At 58.3% G+C, this 11,540-nt stretch overlaps 1 protein-coding gene across 3 annotated transcripts; it reads right to left on the bottom strand.

The window, feature by feature from the left end:
• Nucleotides 1-249: 249 nt before the first annotated feature.
• SPATA20 (spermatogenesis associated 20) lies at nt 250-11,423 on the bottom strand. 3 transcript variants are annotated; one of them, XM_080356543.1, is made up of 16 exons: nt 11,309-11,423; nt 10,084-10,221; nt 9,696-9,760; nt 9,195-9,349; nt 8,818-8,961; nt 8,345-8,546; nt 8,088-8,218; nt 7,889-7,993; nt 7,667-7,741; nt 7,284-7,496; nt 6,966-7,158; nt 5,860-6,028; nt 5,017-5,222; nt 4,693-4,892; nt 4,489-4,569; nt 250-1,257 (listed from the first exon to the last, which is right to left on the bottom strand). In XM_080356543.1, exons 1-16 carry the CDS (start codon nt 11,338-11,340, stop codon nt 1,087-1,089), a joined length of 2,280 nt encoding a protein of 759 aa, XP_080212669.1. In that variant the 5' UTR covers nt 11,341-11,423; the 3' UTR covers nt 250-1,086. The 3 variants fall into 3 exon arrangements, with proteins under 3 accessions (XP_080212669.1, XP_080212668.1, XP_080212670.1); XM_080356542.1 differs by having other exon boundaries at nt 5,014-5,222; nt 11,309-11,420; XM_080356544.1 differs by lacking the exon at nt 11,309-11,423 and adding an exon at nt 10,622-11,288 and having other exon boundaries at nt 5,014-5,222.
• Nucleotides 11,424-11,540: the final 117 nt, after the last annotated feature.

The following is an 11,540-nucleotide window of genomic DNA, read 5'->3' as shown; positions in this document are numbered from 1 at the left end:
AGGGACGCTGGAAAGGCGGTGCTCGCCCCTTTGGAAGGCAGGAGGAGGAGGAGGGACAGGCAGGAGGAAAGGGAGAATAAAGTCTACAGTGCAGCAAAGAGAGCTTGTGTGGTTGGTGACAGCAACTCACTTCTGCTGGGGTGGGTTATCTCCTGCTGCTCAGCATGCTGCGATGCCAAAACCCAGCACTACCGTTCCCATGGCCAGTGTCAGCAGGATGCAGCCAAGCCTCCAGTGATGAAGGGCGAGAACCTTGGTCCAGCCCAGGCTTTGCCAGTAAAGTTCAGAGCAAACACCTTCAAACACTTGGAAAAAGGTATTTGTAGGGATTACTTCTTGTGCTATTATTGAAACTTTCTGCAAAAAAACTTTTCACAAGCCCCATCCCAGCAGGGATGCAGGCATGGGCTGCCTGGTCTTTTACAAAGAAAATAAGGCTCCGAGAAGTGGTTTCTCGAGCTGTACCAGCTTTCTGCACCTTCGGCAAAGCCAAGACTGTTTGCAAGTGCTTAAGCTGGGCCTTGCAGCACGTTTTCATCACTTGTGGTAATCAGCATGTTTTCTGCATGCGCTATATTTTAACTTAATGTATGTTACAACCTACCCTGTAATGGAAAAATACCACGGCTGTCATAACCCATAACACTTTCAAAAGCACTTGACTCCCAAGTCATCCAGGTGCTTTTGACAATGTTATCCCAGGTTGCTATAGGAACCTTAATAGTTTTCCCATCTGACTTCTCCATTAACGCTGGGATTTATTTTTAATTTGTTTTCCTTGTCAAGAAGAGGCGAGGAGCGAGTGCGTGTGCAAAGGTAGGAGATGCTCCTCGGTGGGTGTCTCCTGGCTGTGCCAAAACCAGCGCCAGGGACCAGAGCTGGTTCTGCTGAGATGCGTGCACAGGCAGCGGTGCAGGCAGGGGCTGCTGCAGGCAGGGAAGGGCACAGCCTTGCGCTGCTGGCAGGAACCAGCCAGGAGGCGGTTGATGCCCAGAGTGGCTTTATTATGGGTGTCTCCAGCGTTCGCAGGCTGGTGTGACAGTCTGTCACCCCTTCGTCTCCCTGTGGGCAGAGGGGATACGGGGCTCATGGGCAGAGCATCCCACACAGCTCCTGGGGTGAGGTGACGGGCAGGGAGCAGGTGAAATTGCTGCAGACGTACGCAGTGGCTTTGCCATCCTTCCTCTCCAGGGACGCAAGGAAAGGCAACTGGCGGTAGAGGAACCCAGCGCTGTCTCCATCTGCCAGCAGCAGCACCTGCGGAAAAGGAGCTGTCAGAGCACAGCCAGCGCCAGGCAGCTGCTCCTCCCCTGCCCACAGACACGCCGAGCACTGGCAGTGCCCCACCACGCACTCAACCAGAGACGAGAGGGCACGAGGAGCCAAGGGGACCCGTGCCAGCCCTCCACCATGGTCCCAGGGTGGCCACTTCTCCATCGCACCTGTGCCACGGGGAGCCTGTGGTCCACAGCATCCCCAGCAGCTTTGCCTCCCTTACCCCTCCAGACACCCAGCAGATGAGGACGAAGCCCGGGGACCAGCAAACACCAGTCTGGAGGGGGCTGCCCGAGCCAGCTGGCTCCCCAGGGACACCCACCCAGCCCAAGGACAGACTCCATTGCAGCATCCCTCCGTCCCACCCCACAGCCCAGCTCCTCCTGCCCTCCAGACACTTCCCAAAAGCTAAAAAAACATCGAGCAGTGCGCTGGGGGCTCTCCTGGCTGACACGGCAGCACCAGCCAGGGGTGATGACCGGTCTGCCATGATAATTAGCTTTTCTGAAAGGAAAAATGTTTGCTAAAGCCTCAGGGCTGGTGGGCTAATCAGGGGGGAAGCCAGAAACTGGCCGGGAGCCTGGTACGACACGGATGCAAAGGATGAGCAAAGCGCAGCCCCTTCCCAAGCCCAAGGCACAGCAGTGTCACAGCACCAGAGCACACGACTGTCCCCAGCCCCAGCCCCACACATGTGCCTGCCGCCATGGCACCCACCAAGCAGTGACATGCTCACGTTCCAGCCATTCATGCCACCCAGGGATGCCAACACCACGGCACTGCCCCGTGCACAGCATCCTCTGCCACCAGCACCGAGGCTGGGAGGAAACCGAGCACCCACCATGGCAGGGACACCTCGGCAGCCTCCCCTATACCTGGCAGGAGACACCCTGTGTCCCCACGGAGTCACTGTGTCCCCAAGCCCTTGCCCTGGATAACAGCTGCTGCTGTCCTGTCCCCTGTCACCCCACATCTGCCACTTGGCCCCTGCCTTGACCCAGCTCTGGCTCAGCCCGTCTCCCAGCCTGCCTCCTGCTCCCTCCTCGCCTTTGTCTGGAATTAATTCCAGGAGTGATTAATTACCAATTCATGTCCAATCTGAAATTCATTATTCATTTTTCTCACAAGCTCCCCAAGGTCCTCTTGCGGGGCTGGGATGAAGGCAAGCGGCAGGCTAGAGCTCTGCAGCTGAGGAGATAATGGGATCCTTCATAATTACCCTAAAGACCATTAACAGGGCAAGGATCCATACCAGGAGCCGGGATCCAGCCCCAGAGCAGGGATCCAGCCCTCTCCATTCCCAGCACCAGGTCCACCGAGGGAGCAGCCGCCGGCATTGCCCCCAGAACGCTCGCATCCCCCAGGCAGCAGCTGCTGCCAGTGGCAAAGGGCTCCTCCAGACACAGGGTCCATTTAAATCCACGACCTAAATGCCATTTTATCATTGGCATCTCGTTACAGCAAGGATTCCGGTCTGAAGTTTGTAAGGAATTAATTACTGGAATGACCTAATTAATTGTGTTTCAGCAGACGAGCCTAGCCCCCAGCACCCGGCCAGCACTGAGGGAGCAGGGGTGGCAAGGGACACGATGGTGACATTTCCATAACTCCTTGGCAAAGTCCATTCCCAAAGCTGCCGCATCCCGGAGCGGGTGACCCAGGGCTGCTCTGCCTCAGGTGGCTTCTCGGGGTGGTGAAGGGCAGCTGGGGAGCAGCTGGGAGGCTGAAGATGGGTGGGAAAAGGAGCACCCGCACCTTCGTTCTGTGTGCGATGCAAGATAGAAAGAGGGACGGCTGTCAGGAGGCAGCAGGCTGCTTCCAAAGGCAGCATGACCGTCAGGAGAGGAAACAGCTGTGCTATTTGTTCTGCTCCAGACCCCAAAGCTGCTGGCTGCATCCCCTGTCGGAGCCCGAGGGGACTCGAGGGACTGATGTCTGCACCAGCAGGAGAGGGAGCTGCCACCACAGCGCTGCTCATCCCTGCAAACTGGGTCACCCGCCTTAATCCTTCACAGGGACAGAGGACAAGCACGGGAGCAGAGGCCTCACACAGGGACCCATGTGGCCAAGGGATGTGGCTGGATGGGACATGCCCGAGGAAGGATGTGTCCCCCACCCACACTCCCGGGCAGAAGTTGTGACTGTCCCCAAACACTAATGTTAAACACCACTGGGCACACAGGCAGAGAGTCAGGGATAAAGCCTCTGTGGGCTGAGATAACTTGAGGACAAAGCAGGGAATCCCTGCTGACAGCTCAGCCCTCCCCAGATCACCCCAGCTGGAGTTACAGAGCAGAACCGGTGCTTTTGGCCTCAGCACCAGCTCCCCATGTGCTCCGGCTCAACGTGCACCCCTGGCACCAGGAGGCCGACCAGCGGGGAAGAGTCTGCTCCAGAGGCTGAAACACTGAGCCCCCTCACCCACAGTCCAGCCCTCCTTCCCCCGGCTCAACAGCTTTGCCAAGGAGAGAGCCACCTGTCCCCAGGGCAGGGGACATCAAATGCAACAGAACCAGCTGCCCTCCCCTGACAGCAAACGCTCCACTCCCACAGCAGCACGGTCCTCCATGGGATGCACCAAGTGCATCCCTGAGCAGGGATGCAGGCAAGCAGAGTGACGCGGTGACCCCAGCACACAGTGACAGCATAGCGGGGGGGAAAGCTTTTGGGAAAAGCCAGCATCTCCCAGCTGTGGGGACCCGCAGCCGCTTCCCAAGAATGCCCGGGTGGCTCCAGGCAGGAGGTGACCCAGACACTGGCTGGATCTGCACTGAGTATGACACATCCACAGCAGGCACGACACATCCGCACCAGAATGAAAGGTTTTCCCTTGGGAGAGCAGCGCTGGGGATGCCGGGCTGAGGCTGGGAGCAGGGTAAACAGCCGGCAGTGACAGCAGCCGCTGCTGCAGCCGCCCCCCAGGCTGGGCTGCCAATGCTCTGTGCCAGGGAGAGGGGTGCAGGGGCTCAGCCACGGCTCTGCCAGCTGTGCTTACAAATAAAAACAGGATAAGATGCTCCCCATAAGGGAGGCAGGATGGAGGATGGATGCTACAGCCACACTGGGAAGAAGGATGAAAGCACCAGCAATGTAGGCGGCAGCAGGGAGAGTGATGGCAGCTGGTGCGGGGGGCTGTGCATGGGGACAGGGGAGGATTGGCAGGGCTGGCAGGGACAGCAGGGACAGTGGGGACAGCAGGGCTGGCACCTCTACCTTGTTCGGGCTGAAGACAGAGTGGACACAGCGCAGCATCTCTTTTGTGTCTTCTCCTTGGGGGTCCCCACAGATAATGACCTGTCCAGGGCGAGTGTGGGAGGCAGGAGGGAGAGAGCAGAGAGCTGTTACTGCAACCACACTGCCGCCAGACCCGCTCCCCACGGCTGGTCCCGCAGGGGACACACAAACCCCAGCCTGTACCTGTTTGAGGGTGTGATGGAAGACAGCGGTCGCCCGGGCCATCTCGGACAAGGTTATCGGGATCTTCTGCAGCCTCTCTGAGAAGGCGGCCAAGATCTGCCCGGCTTTTTCTACCCACTCCATGTGGCCAGAGTAACAAGCTGCTCGGAGCAGGTTTGTGACAGTGACGGAGTTGGCGGTGGGTTCTGCTCCGTCTTGGTCTGCAGGGGACAACAGCTCCTCCATCAGCACAAGGCCCCAACACCCCATGGCTTGGTCCTCCAGTCCTGCCCTCCCCAGGCTGCCCCACCCCAGAACCCATGGCCACGTCCCCGAGCTCACCACCCTTCAGACGCAGGAGCAGAGAGGGATCACCAGCCTCACTGGAGAAATACGCAAAGCCTTTGGAGTCCCAGAAGAGCTTGTCTTGCATGTGCTGGAGCTGCAGAGCCCACTCCAGCCAGTCCTGCTCCAGCGAGGCTTCGTACAGGTCAAAGAGAGCCTGGATGACGAAGACATAATCCTCCAGGAAGCCCTGGATGGGCACAGTGCTGCAGGGGCAGATGGGGAAGGAGCATCAGGATTTCTACACTAACTAGGTGGGAAATGTTCTCTAGCCCAGCAAAGCCCGATCTACTGGTGAGATAACAGCTCAGAGCTCAGTCCAAGATCATAGAATCATCAAGTAAGTTGAAGGGACCTTCCAGTCTCATTCAGTCCAACCTCTGCCATGAGCAGGGACATCACCCAGCTCAGGTTGCTCAGAGCCCCGTCCAGCCTGGTCTGGGATGTCTCCAGGGATGGTTCATCCACCACCTCTCTGGGCAACCTGGGCCAGGCTCTCACCACCCTCAGTGTCAAAAATTTCTTCCTCATGTCCAGCTCGAGATAAGCAGTTGCGGTGTCAAGTCGTCACACAGCTCAGCCTCGGGTTTCTGTACAGCAGGGGAAGACTCCTGCCAGCTTGAAAGATGAGGAATGGGAAAGGATTTGACCTTGATTCCTCCTCAGCTGGGTGGGGGGCACTAATCCATCCCAAACCGCACTAGAGGCGGTTCTGCGCAAGGCAAACAGCCTCTCTCTGAGTCCAGCCCTGCCTGGAGGAGAGGAGGACAGGGACAGCCGAGGGCCTGGGCAGCACCTGGGGGTGGTGTAGGGTCTGCAGACCCTCCCTGTACGTTTGCTCACCTCTGCTCCACCGTGTTGTCTCTGCCCCGGTAGCAGCTCCGCAGCAACCTCCCGCTGGAGGGATCGAAAAGGTGTTTCCGCAGGAAGGCAGCTGCCTGTGCAGCCCGGCTGACGTATTCCTGCTTGTCCAGGGCTGTGCCAGCCTGGGCAAAGCCTGAGATCATCAGCCCTGCACAGGCACAGACACGGGGACAGGCTCAGGGGGCACAAGGAGCCAGCAGGGGTATCTTTCCTTTAAAGGATGCTCAGTGTGAAGCTCATTCTGCCTGATGTTCAAGGCAGGTCAGGGCTCAGTCATCAGCTCTTGCGCTTGGTTCAAACCACTAAGAAAGTCACTGACTGTCACCAAAGAGATGGGCAGAGCACTGCCAAGGCCAGCAAGAGCTAAGCCTTTTCTTGTGCGCAGAAACAGGGCTTAAGACGTGCTATAACTCCAGCTCCAACCAGCTTCAGACCCAGCTATCCAGGAATTTATTGCTGCAAATGGTGGCTGGGGTACTGCACCTATTACCTGCTGCAGGACACCCGGACAGACAGACACAGAGTTGTGGTCCCCCCTTATGTAACAGCGGCGATGGGCTCTGCAGCCCACCTGGATCCTGACCCAACCCGGGGAGCTGGGCTGAGCCAGGGGAAGAGCTTTGCTGCTCTCTGCTGGCAACAGTGGAGGAAAGTAAACCCCGAGCAATATCGTAGAATCACAGAATGGTTTAGGTTGAAGGGACCTTCAAAGCTCCCCCAGTGCCAGCCCTGCCATGAGCAGGGACATCTTCACCAGCTCAGGTTGCTCAGAGCCCCGTCCAGCCTGGCCTGGGATGTCTCCAGGGATGGTTCATCCATCACCTCTTTGGGCAACCTGGGACAGTGTTTCACCTTCCTCAGTGTAAAATATTTCTTCCTCATGTCTGGCCTGAAATATCCCAATGCTCAGCAGCCCCACAGCTGCTCCGAGAGTCCCGGGGATCCCAGCCCACCCTCCATCTCCCTGGGGGGCTGCTCAGTCCCAGCAGGACTCATTCCTACAAGTCCCCAAAACATGCTGACCCCAGGCAGCTGCAGAGGGGTCCAGCCACAGCACACACCCCCGGAGCAGAGCCTCCACTCACCGTTCCATGCCGCCAGCATCTTGGTGTCCAAATGTGGCCGTGGCCGCTGTGCCCGGGCTGTGGACAGCCTCTGGCGTCCCTCCTGCAGCAGGGCACCCAGTCGCCCCAGCTCCAATCCAAACTGGGCTGCTGTCACCTCTGGGGAGCACCGGACAATAAGGACATTCTTTCCCTTCAGCTCCTGATGGGGGTCCTGAAAGCGGAGCTCCGTTCTACCACCACACCAGGCTGAGGAGGAGGTGGACATTTCCCCATGCCCAGGGGTGTGGGTCCCCCACCGATGCTCCCAGTACCAAGCAGGTCTTTGCTCTCCCTCACCTGCATGGGGCTCACGTTGCCGGTCTCCTTCACTCCGTAGTGGTGCATGAAGACATCTCCCAGGGTCGTCCCCTCTGTGGCCCCCTCGACAGGGTCAGGAAGGAGAGCCCGGATTTCCTCGGCTGCCCACACACAGAAAGCTCCTTCTCGCTTCTCTTTGGATGCGGTGGTTGGGTAGGAATCGGCATCTTCCGCACTGTAGAAACCTCCAGACTGGGAAAGGAGCAACAGAGAGACTTCTCCAGCTACTGGGAGACCCTTCAGCCAGCAAGATGCAGCCATGCCCCAGACTGGGAAGGGAGAAAGGGAGGGAAAGGCAGCCCCGAGCCATGTCCCAAGGCAGGGTAAGTGGCTCCACTGGCCCACCTCAGGGAACAACCTACCTGGTCACTCAGGTCCCGCGAGACATAGAGCAGAATGTCTTGGGCAACATCAGCAAAGAATTGATCACCAGAGATCTGCGTGAGGCAACGGGGTGGATGTCAGTGTCACAAGGGGCAGAGGGGAGGCAAGAGACAGGGAAACATAAAAAGTGATTTTGATTTAAAGAGCTGGCAATAGGTAGGGAAACACATCTGAAACACAAAGGGATGCCACGGCCATACCTGAAATGCTCTGCTGTATGTAACTGCCAGCTGCCCCTGGTCATAGAGCATCTTCTCAAAGTGAGGGACGTGCCAGTGCTGGTCGGTGGAGTAGCGGTGAAACCCCTGCAAAGAGCAAGTGGACACATTTCCACCCCACATCTCTAACCCCACACCTCCCGGGCATGCCAGGGGTTTACTCCCAAGGCTTTCCTCCTACCTGGTCGACATGGTCATGGATGCCCCCATGCGCCATCATCTTGAGGGTGTGCAGAGCCATCTGCAGTGCCCGGGCACCTTCTGGAGTTGTTTGGTGCAGGGCCCAGTAAGTGAAGAGGAAATTCAAATTCACTGAAACACAGGGGACTAGATGATCTTTCAAGGTCCCTTCCAATCCCTAACATTCTGTGATTCTGTGAGAAAGCTCTGGGGTAGGCTCTGCTCCATGGAGAGGCTCAATAGCAAGGCAAGACTGACCTGGGGTGGGGAACTTTGGGGATTTGGAAAAACCACCGTAGTCCTCATCATAGGAGTTGGAGAGCTGCTGGAAGCAGGTGGCCATCACCTCTTTGGATGGTGGGGGTGACTCCTGGCCCCGCACACGGATCTCAGACACGTGCTGCAATGCTTCCAGGATCTTACGGCTGCTCTCCAACAGGGAATCTTTGTTCTCCTTCCACTAAGATGCAGAGCGAGAAAGTCAGTTCTTGCATTTTTTGTCTCTCTTTCTGCTTCCTGCATTGCACCAGTCCAAACTGCAACAGCAGTTCTCAGTCCCCTCCACAAATCAGTTCCAATCCAGCTCCAACCCAGTCAAAGCTCTGACAGGTTCTCTGGGCCACTGTTTCTCACAACTTTATCTCTTAACTCAGTTGCCCAGCAAGCTCACACCAATTGCGCTTTGGCCCCTTTGGTTGAGCACTCCCTGCTACGCCATTCCTGCTCCATACCTGCTCTGCGATTCGGAGCAGCACAGTCCGGAAGCCAACACGATGAACTCCATCTTCAGGAGGGAAGTATGTCCCGCCTGCAAAGGGCTTCAGATCTGGAGTCAGCCAGACGCTCATGGGCCAGCCACCTCCACCGCTCGTCGCCTGAAAGACAAATCATGGGTGCACCAAGGTCACATGAGAGGCACCCTCTGCTCAGCACCCCTGTGGCACGCATATGTGCCTTACTTGAGGACAGGCATGCGCTTCTCTCCATCCTTGTGATCACACATGGCCCCATTCAGACCACCCCACACACTGGTTCTTCTTGCTTGAGGAACATGATCATGAACCTCACCAAGTCAAAGCCTCCCAAGCCCTGCCCGTCCCTCCCTTGCCTGCACAAAGGTCATGTAGACTTTGTCAACATCTGGCCGCTCCTCACGATCCACTTTGATGCACACAAAGTTCTTGCTCATAATCTCCCCGATTTCCTTGTTCTTGAAGGACTCCTCCTCCATCACATGGCACCAGTGGCAGGTAGAGTAGCCAACTGCAAACAAGCTCCAGTGAGTGAGGAAAGGCCCTTTGCAGGGAGCAGGACACGCGTTATGGGGAGACGGCTCAGAGGTGGGACACCCCACCATGGGGAACAGCTGCTGCCCCCTGGAGAAGAGGTGGAGGAGAAAGGCCTTCTAAAATCTGGCCAAAGACTCTGGTAGCCAGGAAGGCTGCAGTCCATCTTCAGCAAGCGCCATCAAAGCCCTTTCTTGCCACAGACACTTAGTCCATCCTCATCTCTGCAGCTACTCACACACCAGCTCAGGACACAGCCTGGCTTATCTGGTCACCTGCTGAGCAACACATGGGAACACGAAATATGTCTTGTTTCTAGTTACCTGACAGGAATATCAGCTTGTTTTCTTTCTTGGCTTTATCAAAGGCTTCCTGACCCCAAGGGTACCTGTGGAGGGAAGACAAGAAAGGAGCTTCAGGGGTCACTGCTGCCACGATTCACAGGCTCCTCTAAAGCTGCCTAAGAAGCCACTGCCTGGTGGAGAGCGGTCAGGATAGCTGGGGACATAGCTGGCTCAAGATTGTGGTCCCCAAGCCCGTGGGGAGCTGCATAGGAGGCCCCTATCATGCCCCATGGAGGTCAGACTGCTTCGCCTGCCATCACTGTCACAGCCACAACCACCCCAGTCGCCATCATTGTCACAGCCACGACCACCCCAGTCCCATGGACACACGGAGAAGAGGAGGGAGAAAGGCACCAGTGGCTCTTACCAATCCACAGGGTTGTGAGCATGCTGCAGCAGGTACGGGGACTTCTCGTTAATCAGGCGATTGGTGTGACGAGGGATGCTAGGGGGGCTGGTTGTCCCTCCCGTGGCCATGGTCACGCTCCCCGTTAGAAACACGCACCTGTGACACCAAACAGGCTCATAATTTCCTCGCTGGCCACAGCGAAGCGCAACCCCTGCAGAGATCTGTGACACCCCAGACCAGGATCACCTTCACCCCAGCTCCTGCGGGTGCCCACACAGCCCAAGGGCGGGGAGCTGCTCCCTGCTACCCATGCCAGTGAACCACTCTCAGCCCCAGGGCTGGGTGGCTCTGCGGGGCTTCTGTCCTGCTCCATGCCTTCCCCCCGAGGACACTACAAAGTCCTTGCTGCTCGCTAGAGGCTCAAGCAAGGATGGTCCCCTCCTGCTTGGCACAGAGGACCCCCAGAGGTCCCTTCCCTCCAGCCTGGCAGCACCCTAAAGGAGGAACAATCACTCAACAGTCGTGAGTAAGGGAGTAGCATCTTGTGGGATTTGACCTGTGTGTCCTCAGATTGGAAAATCCCCTCCCGTGGGTGCAGCGGTAGGTGCGGGGTCAGGGTGCAGGGAGGGTGGCAGAGGCTCTTCATGGCAAGGGGAGCAAGAGACAGGAGGGGACCAGAGATGCTCCTGCTGCTGGGTGGGATGCAGGGCTGGGGCGCAGGGATGTGGGAAAGGGTGGGAGAGGGGTGCAGGAAGGGTGTGCAAAGTCATGCAGGGAGGATTTAGGAAAGATGTCAAGGGGTGCAGGGAGGATTTAGTGGAATGCAGGAGGGGTGCAGGGAGGATTCAGGGGAATGCAGGAGGGGTGCAGAGATACTGGAAGGATTTAGGAAAGATGGGGGAGGATTTCAGATAATGCAGGAGAGGTGTAAGGGTGCAGAAAGGATTTAGGAGGGATTCAGGGGGGTGTAGGGGGGATTTCGGGGAGACGCAGGAGGGGTACAGGGAGGTGCTACGGGATATAGGAGGGGTGCAGGAAGGATCTGGAGGGGTGCAGGGGAGGTTTAGGGGTGTGCAGGGGAGGTTTAGGGGTGTGCAGGGGCGGCAGCGATGATGCAGAAGGGCTGCCGGGTGCCACAGCGATCGCTGCCCACCGCCCTGCAGGGGCTCGGCCGGGACCCGCCGCGGCTGCCCGTCCCGGGGGCCGGACCCGCCCCTCCCAGCGCTCCCGGCCCCCCCGGTACCTGCGGGCGCTGCGCAGCGGCGCCGCGAACATGGCGGCGGGGGGAGGGCGGAGCCGCCGCTCCCCGTGACCGGCCCCGGCCCCGCCCCCCCGTCCCGGGAGCCGCACACCGGGTCGGTCACAGCTGTTTATTGTCTGACAGGCAGCCCGCAACCGCCGCTCTCCAGCAGCGCCGAACCACCGGCGCCCCCGCCGCCCCCCCAGAGCCCAGAGCGGGGCCGCCCCCGCGCGGG

This window comes from Nesoenas mayeri, assembly GCF_963082525.1.
Source record: "Nesoenas mayeri genome assembly, chromosome: 19".
Taxonomy (NCBI): Eukaryota; Metazoa; Chordata; class Aves; order Columbiformes; family Columbidae; genus Nesoenas; species Nesoenas mayeri.
The sequence above is the reverse complement of the archived record's forward strand: the minus strand, read 5'-3'. Positions and strand labels throughout refer to the sequence as shown.

Excerpts from the sequence above, each read along its gene's own strand:
- SPATA20 (XM_080356542.1), bottom strand. The coding sequence starts at position 11,340 with ATGTTCGCGGCGCCGCTGCGCAGCGCCCGCAG. Across the intron at positions 10,222-11,308 it reads CCGCTGCGCAGCGCCCGCAG|GTGCGTGTTTCTAACGGGGA; the intron begins GTACCGGGGGGG and ends TTGGTGTCACAG. Across the intron at positions 7,742-7,888 it reads CATACAGCAGAGCATTTCAG|ATCTCTGGTGATCAATTCTT; the intron begins GTATGGCCGTGG and ends TGCCTCACGCAG.